Source organism: Sciurus carolinensis, chromosome 12, assembly GCF_902686445.1.
Source record: "Sciurus carolinensis chromosome 12, mSciCar1.2, whole genome shotgun sequence".
In the NCBI taxonomy this organism is placed as follows: Eukaryota; Metazoa; Chordata; class Mammalia; order Rodentia; family Sciuridae; genus Sciurus; species Sciurus carolinensis.
In genome coordinates this window covers 54,340,742-54,364,110 of record NC_062224.1, presented here as the reverse complement: position 1 = coordinate 54,364,110, position 23,369 = coordinate 54,340,742, and the positions used below count along the sequence as shown (strand labels likewise).

General features: G+C 34.3%; 1 protein-coding gene across 1 annotated transcript in view; it reads right to left on the bottom strand.

Moving 5' to 3' along the window:
* The window catches only part of Fmn2 (formin 2), a 275,933-nt gene that overhangs the window by 111,701 nt on the left and 140,863 nt on the right, over nucleotides 1-23,369 (bottom strand). The window contains exons 9-13 of the mRNA XM_047520535.1: nucleotides 13,597-13,688; nucleotides 13,303-13,432; nucleotides 12,104-12,250; nucleotides 9,058-9,117; nucleotides 8,782-8,902 (exon numbers count right to left, since the gene is read on the bottom strand). Of these exons, the coding sequence (XP_047376491.1) occupies nucleotides 8,782-8,902; nucleotides 9,058-9,117; nucleotides 12,104-12,250; nucleotides 13,303-13,432; nucleotides 13,597-13,688 (550 nt within the window). The remainder of the gene's footprint in view (nucleotides 1-8,781; nucleotides 8,903-9,057; nucleotides 9,118-12,103; nucleotides 12,251-13,302; nucleotides 13,433-13,596; nucleotides 13,689-23,369) is intronic.

Genomic DNA, 23,369 nt, shown 5'->3' with positions numbered 1-23,369 from the left:
TAAGGAGAACATATCTGGATAAACTTTGTTGATTTAAGCAGAACCAGGCTCACTACTTTATAAGCATGGTTGATAAATACTTGATAATTTCAACAAAGAATATTGCATGCAGTGAAAATATAACTCCATTTTATTAAATAAAAATATAAGAATGGAATTTTTAAAAAATGTATATGTTTTCAAACAAAGGTGGAGTCATATAGAAATGCCATATGAAAAAGAAAGAATAAAACTCAACAACTAATGTATGATTCAGTTAGTATCCCTTCTACTCTGAAGAACATGGTAACTTCAAAGATTCTGGTTCCTACCTATATTCTAGTTAAAGAATTTCTTAAAATAGGAACTTTTTTACATTGTATATTTCTTTTTCTAAGGATGCTCCTGATTTTTGTAGGAAACATTCTAGACCTGGAAAAAGGACCACAGAACTCACTGTAAATAGGTGAGGCACACTTAATCAAAACATGGGTGTATGAAAGCTTGCTGAAATGGTTGTGTGAAGAAAAGTCTAAGCCTGACCCAGCTTGAAGCTTTGACCTTACTCATGTCATAAAATGATTGTGGGCTTATCACTCCTCATGCCCAATTTTTACTTCATTTTTGACATAATTTCCTCTGTCCTGAAGGATCATCTAAGCTTGTCTAAAATCAGAGCTACTGGATCTTGGTTGCTTTATATCTTTATTCCTTCCTGTAAATGTTTTAGCACACCTCCAGATAGCCAAGCTAAAATGAGAGTCATCTTGTGCCCTTCCTTCACCCACAAATTCCAAACACCCACAAATTCCTTCCTGTTCTTAATTCCTACCACAAGGACCTAACTTACACTCTCAACATCTCTGACTGGCTAGGTATCCTCTCCAAACCATTGTTCACAGGCTCCTCAGGATGGCCCTTCAAAAATACAAGTCTGAGTATGTAGCATCATTGTGAAAATAAATATTCCCATGACTAAATATTAGAATCAAGTCTAAAGACCCTTTGTAAGGATGACTGGACATCCTCCCATTATATTTCTCTGAAAGCCCTGTGTTCTAATTATGTCAGACTTTGTTATCCATTTATCGTCACTTTGTTAATTCACTTACTGAGTCAAGAATACATCAGGCAGTTGCTAAGAGCTAAGAACACTCAACCTTGAACCTTTCCTGAAGAGTTCCATGCCATTAAACCCAAAAGGAAGTGATGTTAGTATTGAAGAGTGAACTCCACATCTGATTCCCCAGGTCCAAATTCAGTCCCCATTCTAAACTCCACACCTGATTCCCCAGTCCAAATCCATAATATGTATCCTTTGTAGGGTATTTATTATCTTTTAACTTGGACTTGCCTGATCACTAAAGAGGTGATTAATGAAAATACCTATGTCACATGGATTAAATGAGTTAATGCATGTAAAACCGTGACATAGCAAGCAAATTTGAAAGACACATCAGAATTGCTGGATGGAGGGGTGCTTTTCAAACCATATACATGCAGAATTCTGATCACAGTGCTGGATTCTGTTGCAATTACCCAACCTGCATGTATGAATATTTTGTATCTCTCAGACAAATGCACAATATAAATTGTGAGCTCAAGTAGCCACAAGATAGGTTTCTTTGTTCATGCTCCTTCTATACTTAAAATTGCTACTTTTTCCCTCTTGGAAGAATTTTACTGATCTTTCAAAGTCCAATTTTAATATAATTTCCAAGTACCTCTGCTGTGTTTCTATACTATCTTATTAATATAAATTTTTAAAATACTAGTTATAGTGTCTAGTGGTTATTTGTGTCACCATTGATTCTTTCATTACTCTATGAACTACGACCAGAGAAGGCTCAAATACTTTGATTTCTCATTTTCTATTAACTTAATAAATATCATAGAGTGATAGTGAAAGTATTAGACTATAAGGACTCAAATTTCTTGCTGCTCTAAATATCATAAATTTTATTATTTTATTAAGAAACAATCTACCCATTACAATTAATTGTTGCCTTTCTACAATAATTTTGGTAATACTAATGACCTGAAAACAATGTTCATTCCCTCTGATAAAAGGGAAAATCTAAGAATCTACATTAAGGTAACAACCAGAGATATAATTTTTTAAAAGATTATGAATAAGGATGTTCAACAGAACATATTTAAGAGTAATGAAAACTGGAAAGAGTCTAATTTACTATAAGGATCAAATTACTCACTAAATTAAGGCACAATCATGAGATGGATTATTATGAAACCAAACTAAAAATTTTTTAGAATATATTAAGTGGCATGGGAAATGTTTCTGCTACAATTTTCAGTGAGAAAAAAATACAAGATATAAAAGTGAATACAGATGTCCAGTAAATGGAATGAGGAATTCATAGACTGAGTTTTCCCCTTTTTGAAAACACACAGCAATGAAAGATAACATAAAAAGAGGAAGCTAAACAGACATGATATGTTGTTCTCAAAAATGTAAACATTTCCTTGGATCAAAAATAGTAGCGAAGCCCAAGTTAATAAATAGAACTGAAGTAAGAAGATTCTGGACTGTGAACATGGAAGGGAAGGTGAAGAGCTGAGTTTGCTGGGAGCCTGGGGTAGGGAGAGTGCACCCAGGAGGCAATGGAACCAGCCCAACTACTAGAAACCCAGCTCTATGCCTGGGCTCCCCAGTACATGAAAGGAAGATGAAAATAGCTACAATTCTCTGCTACAGACCATGAGCAGCTATATGCCTGGGGCACCAACGGTAGGTGGACAACTTTCCAGATCTGAGCTTGGCCTAGTCATTTGCTAGCTTGGAGACTGGATCTGCAATAAATACAGTGTGCCCACAGGGCAGGAGACCCATATCATGGCGAGTGCTGTTGATGGAAGCTTTGGTTCTCTCCTGAGTATCAAAGGCAGATCAAGTTAAAGCAACTGAAAAAAAAAATCCCAAAAGATGGTGAAGGATTTAAGGCATAAAGGAAAGGGAAAGAGTGAAGGACAGACACACAGATAGTCTATCACCATTCCATAATTCTACAGATGTAACACAGAAGCAGTCATAAGCAATATGCAAATGATTAGTTGTGGCTGTGTTCCAATTGAAATTTATCTACAAAAAGAGGATAAATTTAGTCAATAGGCCATAACTTTCTGATACCTTTTTAAAATCAACACAGCACCACCACAAAAGGAACTTATGGCTGGGCACACAATTTACAAAAATGAATAAATTAAGGAATTATGCAGCAGAGCAGTGGCCTATACTCATTCATCAACATCTGTTTCTGTTGACTGAGTGTTCGTCAACTCACCTGGGAGACACTGAGTGCTTTATCAAATTTGAGTCCTTTATTAAAGTCTAGATACCAGCATCTAACAATTGAGTACAGTATTCACCAGAAAGATAATAAATGGAAGATGAATTCATTTCAAATAAAACAAAAACTGAAGGGGATGTATTTATGAGATAAAGGAAAAATAATATTAAATTAAAAATGAGAAATTGGGAGGCAAAATAAATATAGTTAAATATATTAGAAATTTTGGAAACAAAAATGATAATGATTTCAAAAACTACATGGATAACATAACACCAAATTGGACAAAAATCGAAGAAAACTAAAAAGTAGGAAAATGGAAGACAATGTTGAAGAATGCATGACGATTACAGTAGAAAGAAGGATTTTCAAAATCTGAAAGAGAATTTAGGAGATGAGAAATTAGATCAAGCAGCTCCAATTTACATCTAAAAAGGAGTTGCAGGAAAAGAGAAATGTGTTAACATTTTAGCAGACAATGGCTGAGAAATTTTAAAACATTAAGGAAGTCAGTCTTAAAATTTAAAAGAACAAAGTACGTACAAAACAAGATATACAGTTTAAAAATGTCTTTATATTATATATGTCCATAGAAAGCCAAAGATGAATAAGAATAATGAAAGAACCTACATTAGTTATAAGAAGTAGACAGATTATCTACACAAGAATGACTCTGATGAAAAATAAATCAGTATAGAGGCCTATGTCCAGCAAAACTATCATTCAAGACAAAGGAAGACATTTAATTTTTAGTCAACTGTGAACAAATACTTTAACATCCACCAGATGTTTCTGTTTAGAAAGAATACTATTTGAGAAGAGGAAAAAATTATATGTAACAATAGCAGTATAATAATGGATTAAATATACTCATAAGGGTGATCACCTATTGAGTATAATATAGTAGCAGTTTCTAAAGGAAATGACAGTACTAAAAGTCTGGAAAAACATGAAAAGGAAAATGGAAGGAGTTCAATTATTAGCTGAATGTTCTAAAGCTCTTATTTGGAAGGATAAATACATGACATAATTGCATGTTATAAAATTGTGTAATTAAGAAAATATGTTAATATTTATAATGAACCAACAAATTAAATAGAAATACTATACACAGCTTCCAAAATTTTATTGGTGGAGTCAAGGAGGGGATAGTGAAAAAATGTATCCAGACAACAGGCAACCCATAAAGAAAATAAAATGCAAATATAAATAAATTAAATTCTCCTCTATAAAGTAGAGAACATAAAATTGAACAAAAGTTACAAAAATTACATGTATCATGGTCCCAATTGTACATTTTATGTACATGCAATACACATACCAGACAGAAATATACCAAAAAATAAATATTATTTATCATTGGACTATAGGAGAGAAGATAAACATATTTTCTTCTTTACATTTTGCTGTATTGTCTAAGTTCCTATTTTAAACTGATGCAAACTTTAAAATCATAATAAAAATTTATTTTTAAGGGAGTATAACAAAATAGCAAGGAGTGTGCTTAGCATATGTAAGACCCTGGATTTATTCCCAAGGATTCAAACAAAAAGTACTTTTCTAAAATACTTATTTTTTTTTCTCTCTCAAAAATAAGGGAAAAAGTAAATATCAGCAATTTACCATTTTAAATGTAATAACTACAAACTAACAATTTTAATAATTCAATACAAGTATGTTTAAAGACTCTTTTTCCCTGTATGCCTCTGAACACAGATATTGCTTCAATCTGATGATTCAGTTAGTGAATTTTAAACAAATTTTCTAGTTAGGTAATAGGGGCAGGGAGGGAGGGAGAAGATGGAAAGAGGGAAAGATGGGTGGGGCTGGGGAGCAGGCATATGAACAGAGAAAGGGATACAGAGAACACAATCTGCATGAGAACATTCTTGTCCATTCTGGTAACTTAATTACTCAAAGCTCTATGCATGTTGAGTTGATTTAAGTCACGTGGCAAGGAGTTGATTTAAGTCACGTGGCAAGCCAACAGAAGCCATCATTTGGCCTGACTATATCAAGAAAAGCTGCTGACAGCAAGAAGAGATCAAAAGCAGATCAGGTTGCTTAACAAGCTACATGTCACTGAGTTCAGAAAACCAGGAAGCAACCTGAGGAGCTATGGAAATCTTAGAAATAAGTAGAAAAACCAAACACAGTAGATGTTCTGTAAAATGCCAGAATGAGATTCAGTTGTCTTATTAAAATATCTAAGCCAAAACAAATTATTTATAAGCCATTTCTCAGAAATTAAAAGTCTCCAAACAGAAACAGAAGTGGTAGTGCCAGTAAAATGTGACTTCACTAATCACACCTCATGATAAATAGTTGATATTTATTAGATATTTATTGTATAAAAGTTTTGGAATAAATGCCTTAAAAATTATCCTCTTTTTAAATTTAATTTAGTGTGTGTGTGTGTGTGTGTGTGTGTGTGTGTGTGTGTGTTCTGGGGATTGAATCCAGGGGCTACGTACCACTAAGCTACATCCCCAGGTCTTTTTATTTTATTTTTTTTTATAACTTATGCTAAGTGGCTCAGGTTGACCCTGAACTTGTGAACCTCCTTCTCAGCCTCCTGAGTTGCTGGAATTACAGGTGTACCACTGTGCCTAGCCATTACCCCATTTCTAAACCTATTTAAAAACAAATTGCCTCTAAAAAATATGGCCAGGGGTTTAAGTATTCTTAAATTCTCTAATTTGATCACATAAATATCTTCTGATAAGCTACATTGGTCAAATGATGTGAATGGCTATATTCCTGATAAGTCTTTATTTCTCAGAAATTAGATTTAAATTTTGTTTCACAAGATTTCCTTCCTCATGTCCTAAAATATCTTATTTTCTATTAAAATACTTGAATTTTTGAAAAGCAAAACATGAAGTAAATTATGATATCTGTCATTTTTAATTCTCAGAGTTTGGCAGCCTGATAAATAGCTCTTCAAACTAATCTCATTTTACAAGAACAGTGACATATATTTACCTTACTTCACAAAATACAGTTTCATTTCCCCACCTTCGCTGCAGGCTCCTCAGAGGCAAGTGCATGCTTCTGTTACTAACATAGCATCAGAACCACATTTCTCAAAATGTGTTCAAATGTGTTCTACCAACCACAGAATCCACCACACATTCTGTGAAGAAAGTGTTCTGTGGTCAAATAAATTGGAGAACTATTGCCAATGCTCTTTTGGAGAATATTGTGGATTCCTTTAGAATTTAACTTAACCCCAGCAGTTTTTGTATTCATTTGGTCATGAACTTTCTCATTTCTGTGGCATCGAATTTCTACAACCTGTGGGCAAAGTGGGAGAGATACTGAGCTGTCAAATGTTGTAGTTGGTAATGGAGCATATGGGAGTTTCAATTTCCTCTTTTCTCTACATGAAGTGTAAACTTTCATGGTTAAAACCACCTCCTTAACCTTCTGAGGCAATTAAAAATTGCTAAGATGGTCCTTCAATATTTAGTCTTCTGTTGCTACCACATTACTCAAGAAAACACAAGAGGATTTAGTGGTGCTGGGCTGCTTATCCTTCTGAAGTCAACTATCTACGGATACTTAACGCTTTCAGTTAGCTCCAGGTCTTGTGAGAACTTGCCATATTCATGATTACACATGCATTTAATACCTGTAGAAAGAAGGCATGTTGATACTAAAAGAAAATGGGGTATTCCAAAGCGATGTACCAACCACAGAAAATATAATGCCCCTGGTAATAAAGTCGTCATTCCTCTCATCTATTAAATCACTGTAAACAGTTGCATTCTAGTTTGCAAGACTGAATTGGTCATCAGACTATGAAGTATTTTCTATATCCCCATAATTTCCCTATCACTACATCAGTGTGTGTGTGTGTGTGTGTGTGTGTGTGTGTGTGTGTGTGTGTTTGAAATTTCATAAGTGAATCTAAATGTCTGGCATAATTTTGAAGCATGATAAATTTGATAAATACTATAGCAAGAAAGGTTTTGCTTCTACTGGTTTAAGATTTCATTCTGTTTCTGGGGGGGGGTGGGTACTGGGGATTGAATGCAAGGGTACTTTAACACTGAGCTACATCCCTGGCCCTTTTTATTTTTTTTATTTTGAGACAGGGTCTCACTAAATTGCTTAGGATCTCTGGAAGTTACTGAGGCTTGCTTGGAAACTGAGATCCTCCTGTCTCAGTTTCCCAAGTCACTGGGATTACAGGACTGTGCCACCATCCCAGCTTAAGAATTCATTCTTCAATACACACTACCATAATATTATACAAGTAACACAAGTTTTAAAATTATTATTATAGAAATAAGGGAAGTCAAGGTAATCTTTCTTGGCTTTAATCAACAGGTACCTATGTGAAAGGCTCGAAGGGGGCTTATCTAAATGACAGAATTTTAGTCCTCTTCAACAACAACTGAGTCTTTGTGTACTCATAGTACTTAGCAATTACCCAATGCGAATCATATTGCATACATAAGAACTATAAGCAAACTATAATTTTGTTATGTTGATTGAAATCATATAAAAATGTCTGTGACTAGTACATGATTACAGATTGGTATTTTTGAATAAACACATCTCAAAATTAGGACTGAATCTCTTCAAAATTTATGTCTCTATTTTTGGCTCTGGACAGGGGTAACCAGTCCTCTTATTTGCATCTTGTAATACAATACAAAATGAAAAGCTTACATACATTTAGTCACTCCCTTTCTTATTAAATGGAGCTAGAAACAGTTTAAATAGATAACTGGGGCATTCTCAACTCTATAACAAAAGTAAACCTCACAAAAAGCAGAAAAAAGGGATCATATTCAGAAAAAAATTACAAACTATTTGCTTCAGTGTAAATCTTTATATGTAGAAATTTGAGGAATTTCAGACTCTCTTCAAAATGACTTAAGGTTGAAACCATTCTCCATTAAAAATAAAATAATATGCCCATGTGTTTTGTGACCATATTATATAATAAGATACTTTGTTTCCAGGAAAGTTCATAAGCCACAAAACCTTCTGCAAGTATACTTATAGAGTATAGGTAGGGACCATTTACCTATTTTTTTTTTTTTTTTTTTTTTTTTTTTTTTGGCAGTGCTGGGGATTGAACCCAGGGCCTTGTGCATGCAAGGCAGGCACTCTACAAACTGAGCTATATCCCCAGCTTCAATTTACCTCTTAACAATGACATAATCTGTGTCCAACCATGACATGATAAGTATCATGGAGCACAAGCTCTTGGCTAGAAAATAAAAACAAGACGCAAACCTGATCCTGATTGTTATTCAAATAATGAAGATCCTGTTAGATAACTAAATTTTCAATACAGATTTTTTTTAAACAACAACAACAAAAAATGGACAGAACTTTTCTTTTGCCATATAACCCCAAAATTTAGTTCTATGAGGCTATGAAACATTAATTTACTTCCCTGAAAAAACATTGAGAACACTACCTTTTCTCCTTAAAAAAAGCAGAAATAAAACATGTAAGTTCAAGATGATGTTACCTTTTAAGTCTTTCTTCAGTTTTCTGAGATCTTTTTGAAAATCTTCAAACTTCATCTGTGAGGCCTGAAAAAGGTCCTGTGGTTCTGGCAGTGGAAAGACACACTGTTCTTTTCCAGCATCCTAAATAGCAAACATGACTTTTAAACAAATAGGCATCAATATAAAAAAAATATGCAACAGCAGCAAAGGAAAAAACAAAATCAGAACAACAACAAAACATTACCAAATAACCCAAAGAAAGAACAACAAAACACTATATCTAAAAATGATCTTACCTCATCAAAATTTCGAAGATAATATGAAACAATATATGACAGAAGGCTTCTGCTATTGTCCTAGGCAGAAAGATCAAAGTAAGTAACGATATATTTTACAAATTATTAAATACATAGTATTAAATAAAATGAACTGCAGTGAACCTACAAATATACATGACAAGATTGGAATTTTACTTTCTTAATTGCCTCACTTATTGTATCTAAAGAGTTATGCCTCAAGTGAAAGCAGAGCTGTTTAAGGGCAGTCATAACTATAAATACTTTCCTATTTTTACCCTCTTTGATCATAAATTGAGTTCAACTTTTATGTTATTTAATGTTTTTATTATGAATTTTTGTTCACTATTTTTGTTTTATAACTACTACCAATGAAATAACTAAATATTGCTATTATATGAAATTATGAAATAATTAAATATCGCTAGCTTGGCTATATAGCTGAACTAGCAGGTACTACTGCAACTCTTAAGTGTGTGTTAGAATCATCAGCATGTAGACTAGGGAAATAGAAAAGTATCATTTCAAATATATGGGAGTTTTTAAAATGTGAATGATATTATGATTTGTTATATCAGCAACGGAGATTGAGGAATTAATACTCATGCAGCTAAATAAGATAATGTGTAGTACTATATTTTTAAAAAATGTAAAGTTGTTTCATATCTAACAGTATTCAAAAATAGCTTTTCACTTCCCTTCTAGAGATACTGAATTTCATTAACTTTTCGCTTTGCTCCAAGTTAGCAGTAGATAATTTGACTTCAAGAGACCAAATATGTGTGTACGTGTATGTATTTATGTATATGTGTGTATATACATATATTTTTTAAACAAAAGTCTATCATATAAACTAATTTCTCTGAAATGTTCTGTTAAACTAAAATAAATTTGGCCTAAATCTGTCTCCATACTTGAGTGACACAGTTGGCCCAAAGTGGCCTTACTACATAGTAAACTGAAACCTAATTTGATGCATACATAAATTTTCACCTAGCCTGAGTATACCCTTTAACCAAGAAACTGAGTCTCAATGATGACTGAACTTCTACTCAATCAGAGGCGGAAAGCTGTCCAAACAAGGCCATATAATGCAAATGACAACTGTTGTCAATCAGGTTGTTTTTGTATGTCACTTATTTTCTGTGGTTATAAATACAACCTGCACATTTGGAGGTGTGGCGCCTCCTGAACCATCTTTGATCTGGAATGCTGCCTTGTCCTAGAACTTTTACTTGCTCAAGTAACCTCTGTAAATTTTAACTGATCGGTTTTCATATCAAGTCATGATTTTTCCTGTTTATAAAAAGACCAACGGTCCTTCATAGTTGAGTTTGACATGAGATAGTAATATATCTATTAAAGGTTTCCCTCATTAGACAAGATTTGCTTGTAAAATGATTTAAGCAACTTTTCTTTTAACTTGTAAATCAATTGAACAGCAGTACATGAATCAATTACTGAAACATTTGTTAAAAGCCTACTGGTAGGCATACTGAAGAAAATTCTGAGTGATCTAATAATGGTTCTGTCCATGAGGTTTACACATAAAACTGAGGAGTAGATCAGTTACATTCATTTTAAAGAGAAATAACCAATTCAGGAAGACCTTGAATAGCTTTTCTGAGAGGGCATGTGAAATTATTTAAAAGCATTTGCTTCTTGAGTCAGTATTTTATTTTTATTCTAAATTACTCCATAATTACTTAAATTAATAAAATTTAATTTAACAGAGAATTGAATCAAAGATGTAAACCAATACAAAAAACTCACGATTAATCACTACTCATCTATAATTAGGATTACCACAATATATTTTGGATCCATTTTGATAAATTGAATAATATGTTGATATTTATATTTCAAAGTTATTTGAGAAAGTCGTTTCAATAATAAGAAGTTACTAAGGAATATTTGAAAACTAACATACTTAGAAAACTGATTATTTTACAAATGTGATTTATTAAGTCTATACATTCCTAGAAAATATTTCTCGTACATATATAATAGCATTTGAAATATATATGGTTATTTCAATAGCCACAAAAATCCCAAAAAATTATGCCAAAAAATAACTGTGCAATTTAATTTTAGAAAAGCACACTGTCTGGCATTTCATAGACACTCAATGAAAGATGGTAGATAAATACATACATACATGTATGTGAATGAAAGAATAAACAAAAACTTGACTGACGAAAGAGACCAAAAAAGTCTCTCTTATGAGAAAGATAACTGCATTATCTAGGAAGGACAATCCATATATTTTCATTTCTAGAAGCCAATTGTTTACTTAAACTCAGTATTTTAGAAATGTGTTCATAATTTCCTTCATCATAATGTTCTGTGTAGTGATTCTTTTATCAGAGAAACATAACTCTTTATTTTCTAAGTTTACCAAATCAGACTTTAGTCTGTGACTCTGACCATCATCTCTAACCTTATATTTCTACTGGCACTTTTACAATCACTTAGATATTAATTTTAAACAAACATCTGTAGAAGCAGATTAAAAAAACTAGATCTGCAGAGTGGCTTAGACATTCTCATGCACAGCAGTATGAGGAAGAAAATGATATGTAGAAAAGCAAGATCATCTTTCATATTTTATTTATAAATTACTTCCCTCATCTTTGTTTTGTTTTCAAAATATATTAGCTGTTGACCTCTATAGCCTAACATGGAGAAGATAACAGGTATATATCTAATTCATAGAAAATGATTCATCCTCATATTCCCTAAAGAGAAATACTGGCAAACTTGGTAATGATAGACTGAAAAGAATAATTATTTTAATTTAGAAATATAATAGTTATTCATTAGACATAAAATTCAAAATTATTCACTTCAGGAGACATTATTATTCATGTAAATCACAAATATGGTGTGGTTTACTTTTATATAGCTCAGAACATAAAGAAACATTTGATCTTGGAACATAAAGAAATATTTATTACAACTGATTTACAGTCAAATCTGTTACCAAACAAAAACGTCAAACAAAATATTCTCAATTTGCTTACATCCATTAATACAAAATACTTACACTGCTTTTGACATCTTTCAGTTTGGGGAGAATGTCCAATCCAAAGCCATCTGCCTGTCCCCGAGTTTTATTTCCACCGTTCATATAGTTGCCAAAGGCAAGAACCAAACCTAGAACCTGCATAACCCCTGGGCCATTTTTTAATGTCTGTAAGAGAGGATAAAGAACAAATTTTTTCTTATACAAAGTTTTACTTGAATCATCCAAAATCGATGTCAACTATTCATATTATAGCAATAGTTCTGGGTCACAACCAAACTTTGTCCTTCTTTAGTACTATGTATATTTTAAGAGCAGTGTTCTCCAAAATTAACTTTAAAAAGCTGTACCAACAAGCATTCAGGAAAACTTTTGTAAGCTGAGAGATGCCAACCTAGGCCTTTTCTATGATGTAATTGCAAGGAAAATAAATATGGCTATAACACTGAGAACTACTACAAAACATCATCATCATCATCATCCTAATGATTAGACATTAGCCTATGTCTAAAACAATATAATTTTGGGGCATAAATTATAGAAAACCAAAACAAAGTTATAAAGATTCATTTCCAAATAAGTACAAACTCACTTCTTCCAGAACATACTTAACTTCAATTTTCATGTCATTTCTTCTGAAGATGTCTTTGATAACATCTCTCCACTTTTCAAAAGGATTTACCACAACTAGAACAAATGGTACTATTGATTTTTGACAATTTAAAAAAATGTTAATATTGGCCATTTTTGCCAAACATTTATTCTTCATTTTCAAAGGAATTTTTATCTTCTGTTGAATCAAATGGCTTCTCTTAAATCATTTGGTTGAAATAATTATTTATAATTTTGTTGAGGGGCCATTCCAAAGAAATGAAGGGAAGTAAATAATATGCCTTCAAGTCACATTCATTTGGAAGTCTGCTATCTAAGGGGAGCATAAGAAGTGAAGATTTGGTTTTTGGCAAAAGCAGAGGTAAAAGAGCTCTCCAGAGGCCAGCACACACTGGCCACACTCTCTCAATGTGGTCCTGCAGCCCTGTTTGCCAATCTGAGCATGTGCTTTGATCTTGAAGCTCAATCATAAATGTTCCCGTCTGTGGGACTGCTATCTCTCAAATTTAATGAGTACTTAGAGTAAATAAAAATTTTGTAATATGAACATGACAGAACAGAATTAAATATCAGAACTCAAGCTTAGTTCTCTTTGGACCAGAACCCACCTCACATAATTTCTGTAGTAATTCCAGTTTGCGATGAATTGAGCAAATACTTTCTGAAAACGTTGACTGGAACAGGATGCAAAAGACTCGCTCTGAAAAGTTGGGGATTAGTGACAGTTCATAAAGGAACCTAAGGAAATAAAGCCAAGTTAAGAGGAAAAATATAATTCGTATAAACAGATGTTTATCCTCATCTCATTCATAACAATTACACACTCAAGACACTGTTTTTCCAAATGGCAAGAGCCCACTGTAGCCTCTATGCCCTCTGTGGGGCCTGAAGGCATTGCTTACTGTTCAGGTTTGTCCAGAGACTTGGCATTTTCCTTGTCTTTGGAGGATCGGCCATGCTTTTCAATTTTTTCCAGTTCATCTGACTGCGCTCTCTGGAAAAACAAAAGCCAAATCTGTTTCTCAAAATCTGGTCAATTGTATCCCTTAGATAATGATGATCTTTATACAGCAAAACTCTCCATATTTTCATATTTCTTAGCATCTGTTTGTAGTAAAACTTGACTTAATTCACAAGGCATTTTAAAGTGTAAATACGTGTAATACAAACCAGATCATCCCCCAAACTCCTAAATAATGTTATTGAGTATTAGTGATCTGCAAAACATTTATTCATTCAAACGTACTTTAAAACAATAGTTTTCCTTTCTTGTTACTGTGGTTGTTTATAATACTCTCTAGAAAGAAAGAATGTCATTTCAAAAATCATATTTCTTATTCAGAAATCAATCAAATTAAACTTGGAAGCAATTTGATCCTTAAGTTTTTGTAACTTATTTTATCCCATTGCAATCATTGTGTACTCCTTTTTGTATTTTAGGGAAAGGAAAGTACAATTAAATTATTAAGACATGGAACAAAAATAAATGGTTTTGATCCCTTTGCTGAACATGCTTTGTGAAACAAAAAATAGCTCCAGGCTAATTTTCTTCCTAAGTGTCTTCTTTCACCTTTTATAATGGCAAGCTAAAAATTTGTTTCTTTATAGAGGAGGATCCTCTGCATTTTAAGTGTAAGACAGAAGACCTTATAGTATATTAAGAAGCACAAATCTATTCCTTTTACAGAGCATTTAGATTATTTTTATTCGTATTCTTGTCTTTATTTTACAATTCATAAAGATGTTTCAAAAGAGCCCAAATAGTGGATTTTCTAAATGCATTAAAGAGTAATAGTATATTACCACATTGTGAGTTTTAATCCAGTCCTCAGAACTTAAAATTCCTTTTTTTTTTTTTTTTTTTTTGTTTCTTTAAACAGAAGAGCAACTCAGACAAGAACTGCTGCAGAAGATGAAGTCTTAATAGATTTCCTAAGGAATAGGTAGGCATCATCAAAACAAAGCTGCATTCTGCTCTCCCCTAGCCCCCAGTTTACTAGGACTGCTCTCAGGAATATTAAGGGAATAAATATCACCTGATTAACTTCTCAGTTACCTGGAGTCAGCCCCATGGCACCATGAGAAAGTCACTTGGAGTCACATTACAAAATGACCTTTTAAAAATGACAATATCCATTTTACTTGCAAACTAAAGAAGAGGATAAAATTATAAAAGAATATTAAAGCTAAATATACTGACAAGGCAAGATTTACTGCAGGATTCACAAGTCCACACTTAAATAGGGTGCAGATTTTCAATTTCAAAAATACTTTTAAAAGAAATGGGAGTTTTTATCCGAGCAGTTGTTCATCTGCTTTTTCTAAGCCTGACCTCATTCTATACCTAAAATTTCATCCAGCTTGATACAATCTGGTGAAATACTTCTACTTTTGGTTTGATTTTGTTTCTTGAACTTGAGACCCCTTGACATGGACTAACCTAGCTGTGCGCTGGTACATGGAGCTGAATGACTGGAAATCCACTCCACAGGTCCAGTAACTTCCCTGTGTCTTAAAAACCAGATCAACCAACAAAAACCTCAAGGGCAGCTACCAGAGAGAAAAAATGTCCAGGATAAATCAGAATAATTGAAATTACAAAAGAAAGAATAAAATTCCTCAATGTCTTCTGAGCAAAGTGCCTTCCTGCTAGTACTATAGTCACTTCCCAAACTATTGAGCACATATGAATTACTAATTGCACAGTCCTTTATATCTTGTACTTTACTAAGAACTAGACCTTTTCCAGACTATAACAAAACAGACCATTTTGTTCACTTCAGGATAAAACAAAGCTGCTCTAGACTGATAGTATATTGTGTGGCTAGCAGAGGGCATTGTTCTTTACCCATGTTCCATAAACTCTTTTTCTTCTTATCCACAATTGTATGAGCATGATGCAGTACCTTCTATTCGATTTGCTATTTGTTTTTCTTTCCAGAGCTTAGATAAGGTAATAAATCAATCAAATCAATCTCTCTCTCTCTCTCTCTCTCTCTCACACACACACACAAGCACACACACACACACACACACACATACACATTCACACGAAATCTCATTCAGGGTACTAATACTTATATTAGTCCATTTTTATTGCTATAATGAAATTCCTGAAGAAGGCTAACTTAATAGAGAAAAGAGGTTTATCTAGATCATAGTTTTGAAGTCTGAAAGTCCAAACAGCGTAGTACAGGCTTTGAAGAGGGCCCCCCAGTAAGCAAGGGATGCATGTATGACAGTGAGAGATCATATCTCTAAATAGAAGCAAAAAAGTGATTCAGGGATCAGTCTCATTCTTATTACTTGCTCTGAAGAGAGCTCAGGGGTCCCATGAGAGGCCAGAATATCCAGAAGAGCTATCCCAATCCCTTCTGAGGGCAGCTCCCTCAGAATCTAAGGACAATCTAAGGACTTCTCACCAGGCTCCGCCTCTTAAAAGTCCCATTACCTCCCACAGCACCGCAAGCTTCTGACAAATGAAGCTCTGGGAGACACACTCCAACCATGTCCAAACCATAGCAAAGATGAACGAGCAAACACTGAACCAGCACTCCTGGGGAAACCCAGGGCTCCCCTCAGTCTCTGGAGTCCCATTTTCATCAACTGATCAACTGAATGTAACCTTTTATAGGTTCAGAGAAGTTTTTTAAAAACATATAATTTTGCATTATTAATGCTGAACTTAACAGCCAATAGCACCACAACTCATGCCTGAATAAATTTGTTTAACATACAGATTTTTCCCCTGAGGCACATCACAGCATTCTTATCTTAAGAGCACTAGACAGCTCTTCAACACTATTTTTAGGAGCCATTTTAGCCAGCAAAATCACTAACCAAAAGCACAAAAATGCAAAAAACGTGACACTAAATAGACTGCAAAAAGGACACTTGTTTACTCTGTGAGAGTTTAAAAGAGAAGGCAGACGTTGCCTTGTTCGACCTCTACTGGGAATGTGCACTTTAGGAGACTCAAACATTTCAGGGCATGTCCTCAAATAACCATAAAATCTCCACGGATATTGATTTTGAGGTTACAAATATATTTTGTATGGGATTTTGTTTTGTTTTTGTTTTTTTCGTACTTGGATTGAACCCAGAGACAGTTTACCATTTGAGCTATATCTCACTAATTATTCAAATTATTCTCACCAATTTGCTTAGGGCTTCTCTAAGATGCTGAGGCTAGCCTCAAACTTGTGACCCTACTGCCTGAGCCTTAGGAGTTGCTGGAATTACAGGTATGTGCCACTGTCCCTGGCTTACAAACATATTTTAGTGAGTAGATGAATTTGTCAAAGTGAAATCCACAAATGATGAGGATCAAATCTGCATGAATCATCACTTCACAAACACACATCCACGAGGAAGAGAGACAGCATCATTGCATCATGACATGTACATACCCTTGACTTTCTTCAACAAATTACTTCAGAAAAAATGTATTTATCTTCATACTAAAATCACAATGATTAATATGCAGAAAGATGGTGGTAACACACCTGAATGGGCACATTTAAAAATATTAATCATCTCAAAGAAAAAGGGATATCAAGCTTTAAGGCCTTGGCATATCTCAGTTATAGCCTGTATACCCCTACTATGGCTTGACTATATTCCCAGAGTTCATGTGTTGAAAAATTCATTCTCAAATTTGTTTATGGAATTTGGAGGCAGAGTCATTGGGAGGCAGTTAGGATTAGATTACATCATAGGGTGGGGCCTCCATAATGACTTTAGTGGCTTGTATGCTTTATGTATGTATGTATGTATGTATGTATGTACGGACATACGTATGTACTGGGGGGACTGAACCCGAGTGCACTTTACCACTGAGCTACACCCCAGTACCTTTTATTTTGAGACAGTGTCCTTCTAAGTCATTTAGTGTCTCACTAAGTTGCTGAAGTTGACCTTTTTTTTTTGCTTTTCTTTTTTTTTTTTTTCCTTGTCTGCTTCTTTTTTTTTTTTTTTTTTAAATTGTGAACAAATGGGATACATGTTCTTTCTCTGTTTGTACATAGAGTAAAGGCATATCATTTGTGTAATCATACGTTTACATAGGGTGATGTTGGTTGATTCATTCTGTTATTTTTTTCCCCTTCCCCCCACCCCTCCCATCCCTCTTTTCCCTCTATACAGTCCTTCCTTCCCCCATTCTTGCCCCCCTCCCTAACCCTCACTCTAACCCTAAAACTAACCCCTCCCACGCCCCATTTTGTATCATCATCCACTTATCAGCGAGATCATTCTTCCTTTGGTTTTTTGAGATTGGCTTATCTCACTTAGCATGATATTCTCCAATTTCGTCCATTTGCTTGCAAATGCCATAATTTTATCATTCTTTATGGCTGAGTAATATTCCATTGTATATATATGCCACAGTTTCTTTATCCATTCATCAACTGAAGGGCATCTAGGTTGGTTCCACAATCTGGCTATGGTGAATTGAGCAGCAATGAACATTGATGTGGCTGTATCTCTGTAGTATGCTGATTTTAAGTCCTTTGGGTATAGGCCAAGGAGTGGGATAGCTGGGTCAAATGGTAGTTCCATTCCAAGTTTTTTAAGGAATCTCCATACTGCCTTCCAGAGTGGTTGCACTAATTTGCAACCCCACCAGCAATGTATGAGTGTACCTTTTTCCCCACATCCTCGTCAACACCTGTTGTTGCTTGTGTTCTTGATAATCGCCATTCTGATTGGGGTGAGATGGAATCTTAGGGTGGTTTTGATTTGCATTTCTTTTATTACTAGAGATGTTGAACATTTTCCCATATGTTTGTTGATTGTTTGTAGGTCTTCTTCTGTGAAGTGTCTGTTCATTTCCTTAGACCATTTGTCGATTGGATTATTTGTAGTCTTGGTGTTGAGTTTTTTGAGTTCTTTATAGATTCTGGAGATCAGTGCTCTATCTGAAGTATGATTGGCAAAGATTTTCTCCCACTCTGTAGGCTCTTTGTTCACATTGCTGATAGTTTCCTTTGCTGAGAGAAAGCTTTTTAGTTTGAATCTATCCCAGTTGTTGATTCTTGCTTTTATTTCTTGTGCTATGGGAGTCCTGTTGAGAAAGTCTGGTCCTAAGCCGACATGTTGAAGATCTGGACCTACTTTTTCTTCTATAAGATGCAGGGTCTCTGGTCTGATTCCGAGGTCCTTAATCCATTTTGAGTTTAGTTTTGTGCACGGTGAGAGATATGGGTTTATTTTCATTTTGTTGCATATGGATTTCCAATTTTCCCAGCACCATTTATTGAAGAGGCTATCTTTTCTCCATTGCATATTTTTGGCCCCTTTGTCTAGTATGAGGAAATTATATTTGTTTGGGTTTGTGTCCATGTCCTCTATTCTGTACCATTGATCTACCTGTCTATTTTGGTACCAATACCATGCCGTTTTTGTTACTATTGCTTTGTAGTACAGTTGAAGTTCAGGTATTGCAATACCCCCTGCTTCACAATAAACCAAATTAAGAACTCCATAGAAAGCACAACCAATAGGGTAGAACACCTGGAAGACAGAACCTCAGATATTGAAGACAAAATATTTAACCTCGAAAACAAAGTCGAACAAACAGAGAAGATGGTAAGAAATCATGAACAGAATCTCCAAGAACTATGGGATATCATGAAAAGGCCAAATTTGAGAATTATTGGGATTGAGGAAGGCTTAGAGAAACAAACCAAAGGAATGAACAACCTATTCAATGAGATAATTTCAGAAAATTTCCCAAATCTGAAGAACGAAATGGAAAATCAAGTTCAAGAGGCTTACAGGACTCCAAATACACAAAATTACAACAGACCCACACCAAGGCACATTATAATGAAAATACCTAACATACAAAATAAAGACAGAATTTTAAAGACTGTGAGAGAAAAGAACCAAATTACATTCAGGGGGAAACCAATACGGATATCAGCAGATTTTTCAATCCAGACCCTAAAAGCTAGAAGGGCCTGGAATAACATTTTTCAAGCCCTAAAAGAAAATGGATGCCAACCAAGAATCTTATACCCAGCAAAACTTACCTTCAGATTTGACGACGAAATAAAATCCTTCCATGATAAACAAAAGCTAAAAGAATATACAAAAAGAAAGCCAGCTTTACAGAACATTCTCAGCAAAATATTCCATGAAGAAGATATGAAAAACAAAGAAGCAAATCAGCAAAGGGAGGAGATATCCTAAAGGAACTCTCAAATAAAGAGGAACCAAGTTGTGTCAAAAATAAGCAAATAAATGAATAAAATGAGTCAAATGACCGGGAATACAAATCATATCTCAATAATAACCCTGAATATTAACGGCCTGAATTCATCAATCAAAAGACATAGACTGGCAGATTGGATAAAAAAGAAAGATCCAACAATATGTTGCCTGCAAGAGACTCATCTCTTAGAAAGAGATACCCATAGACTAAAGGTGAAAGGATGGGAAAAAAATTACCATGCGCATGGACCCAGCAAAAAAGCTGGGGTATCCATCCTCATTTCAGATAAAGTGGACTTCAAGCCAAAGTTAATCAGAAGGGATAAAGAAGGACATTTCATAATGCTTAAGGGAACCATAAATCAGCAAGACATAACAATCATAAATATCTATGCCCCAAACAGTGGCTCACCCATGTATGTCAAACAAATCCTTCTCAATCTCAGAAACCAAATAGACCACAATACAATAATACTAGGTGAAGTTGACCTTGAACTAGTGATCCTCCTGCCTCAGCCTTTTGAGCCAGTGGGATTACAGGCATTAGAAGCTTTTCAAGAAGAAAAAAAACCTAAGTTAGCTTTTTGCTCTATTACCATGTATTATTGCCCTCTGCCATATTATGATGTGGCATGATGCTGGTGCCATGCTCTTGGATTTCTAGAATTTTGAGAAATAATTTTTTGGTCTTTCTGAAGTACCTAGTTCTCAGATATTTTGTTGTAGCAATTGAAAATGGGCTAAAGTACATTCAAACAAAGTTCAGACATATAATGAATATTCATTGTTTAAATGAAGACTTTCCACAGTGGAAGAATGGTATAGCTGTAATTTTGTTGATGATATATTTTGATGCAAGATTTAAAATAGCTATTTGTGAGCTAGCTCATGAACCAAACCACTACTTACACTATAGTATGGTTGTATTTTTTTAAGAATCATAATTGTCAAGTGCCTCATTCAAAATGACTCTCTTTTATTTGTCAGAAAATGTTTTAGAAAAGAATATCATTATAATATCATAGGAGTTAATATCAGAAAAGAAAAATGATCCAGTTGACATGTCAAGGATATATATTAGGTAGTAGGAACATGAGACAGGCTTCAAGTTTGTACCTTTGACAAATTACTATTGCTCTCCTGCTATCATATCCTACTATTAGGGTGTAGAAGAAAACAAAAGCTAGAAAATTCCAGCTTCTGCATTCAGGAAGTTCATACAAGAGTCAGACAAATGAATATTCCTCTAGTGGTACTAAGTAATGGCTGCATGGCAGTGGTATTTAGAGAACACAGAGCATTTAGAATCTATAAATAGTTCTGGAGAACTGCTAAGGCAAAAGATAAACAATCAGAAATCAGCTACCTTTGAGTCACAGAAGAAGAGATCCCTGGAGATCAAAGAAAAAAGTCAGCCAAGGACAGATCCTGCAGAGGAATCGCAAGTCAAAGAGGAGGAGGGAGGTAGAAGAGAAGCCAGAGAAGCCAGAGAAGCCAGAGAAGCCAGAGAAGCCAGAGAAGCCGTGTGAGAGAAAAGGCCAGAGATAGATGATGTCATGATGCACCAGGAAGGCCCTCCCTGGATGCCAGCACATCTGGAGGACTTCCCAGCCTCCAGAAACAAATTTATTTTTAAAAAATAAATTTAAATACCAAAATTAAAATAAATATCAGTCTTGGGTATTTTGAGAAAAAGGGACACTTTTAATTTTCAAGGGTAAAAGGGAAGAACAAAGACAGAGAATTTTGATACAGAAAAAAATATTAGAAATTTTATGTTTATGATCTTGACTTTCTAAATGAATTTGGAGATAAGATCATCTACCCAAAGTGAGGAGGTTTAGAGCCAATGATGAAAAAGGAAGAATGGAAAAGCTTTTGAAGAACCATGTGTGAGGAGAAGAAAAGGGACCATAATTAAACAGGAATGAGCCAGGCAAGGAAAATAAAGAGGGGAGGGGTATTGTGGTGGGGAAAGATGGGGGAGGGATTGAGTTATGAAAATAAGGTACAATGAAGACAGAGAGCAAGTTTAGAGAAGCTACAAGGAAGACAAGGAGGAATAACAATGTACATCCTAAATACCTTAAAAAGGATTGCCACCAGTATGCTGGACACGGTTCACCGAAGTTCCCCTGGCGAAGCTTGCCTCTTTGCCAGGACCACAGTCACATGAGACGTAGCTCCCTCCCTCCTCTACAATGCCCTTCCATAGGAGGCTTCCTCAGTGCCAAAGACTCTTTATTTATCACATGCTCAATCTTGCTTCTTTGGGGAACCATTTTCTGACCTAAAGACCATTTTCCAACCACATTTCCTCAGTAGCATTTACCATTTGCCATTGTGATTTTACACTTATTTTTGTGAAGCTCTGATTAATGTCTTCCCCACAGACAGACTGAAAGTTCTGTGGGGGCAGAGGGATCATCTAAATCCTATCATCTTAGCCTAGTGATGGCACCTAAGAAGGACCAGAGAAATTTCTGCACCTGAACTCTTTCAGCAAGCACTAGATTAATACAATATCAGAGAAACACAAAAATCTCAGTTGGAAAGAAACACAAGACCATTTTCTTTAGTAGTTCTCAATTTTTTAGACTCAGGATGCTTTCACTTCTAAAAACTATATAAGACCCCAGGGAATTTTGGGGACTTGTGGATTGTATTTTTCATTATTTACCATATTAGGTATTAAAACTGAGAAAGTGTAAAATATCTAATTTATTCAAATAATCATCAAAACCTATTACATATTACTATAAATAACATACATAATTTTCAAAATTTTACATTAAGGGAATAGCAATGTTTTATAATTGTTTCATATCTGGCCTAATACCTGGGACTTGTATCTGATTTTGCATTCCATTTCTTGTGACTTGTCATTTGAAAGAAGCTTAGAAAGAAAATCCAGTTTCACACAGGCAGGTAGTTAAAAGGGTGAATGTTACTTTAAAAGTTTTGTTTTAGAGTATATGTGTATTTTTTTTTTTTGATGCTACACTAAGTTCCTTGAAATGTGGAATATAAAACTGTTGTCAATTAATATTTTACACTATATTACATAAAAATTTATTCTCTCCTACAATTGGAAAGATCATTTGCAAAATGTTGGTTTGCTGAGATACACAGATTCCAAATTTTTAAAATATAATAAACAAATCAGTTCTTTTAAAATTTCACCTCTAATATCATCAAGACTTACATAATAAAAAAAATTGTCAATCTCATGGAGGGAGACATAAGATTTCAAAACATCTAATTTTTGCCTTAGAACTTGAATTTTATCGTTGGCAACAAATATTGTTTTTTTTTTTTCTCTTGAAGTAACAGAATTACTTTGTTCAAGAAAATGTCTAGCAAACATCAAGGTATGCATAACCACAGTTTAATAGTCATGTTTTTAAACAGAAATGGTATTTATTGAAAACAAAGTAAGTTTGAATAGCAACTTTAACAC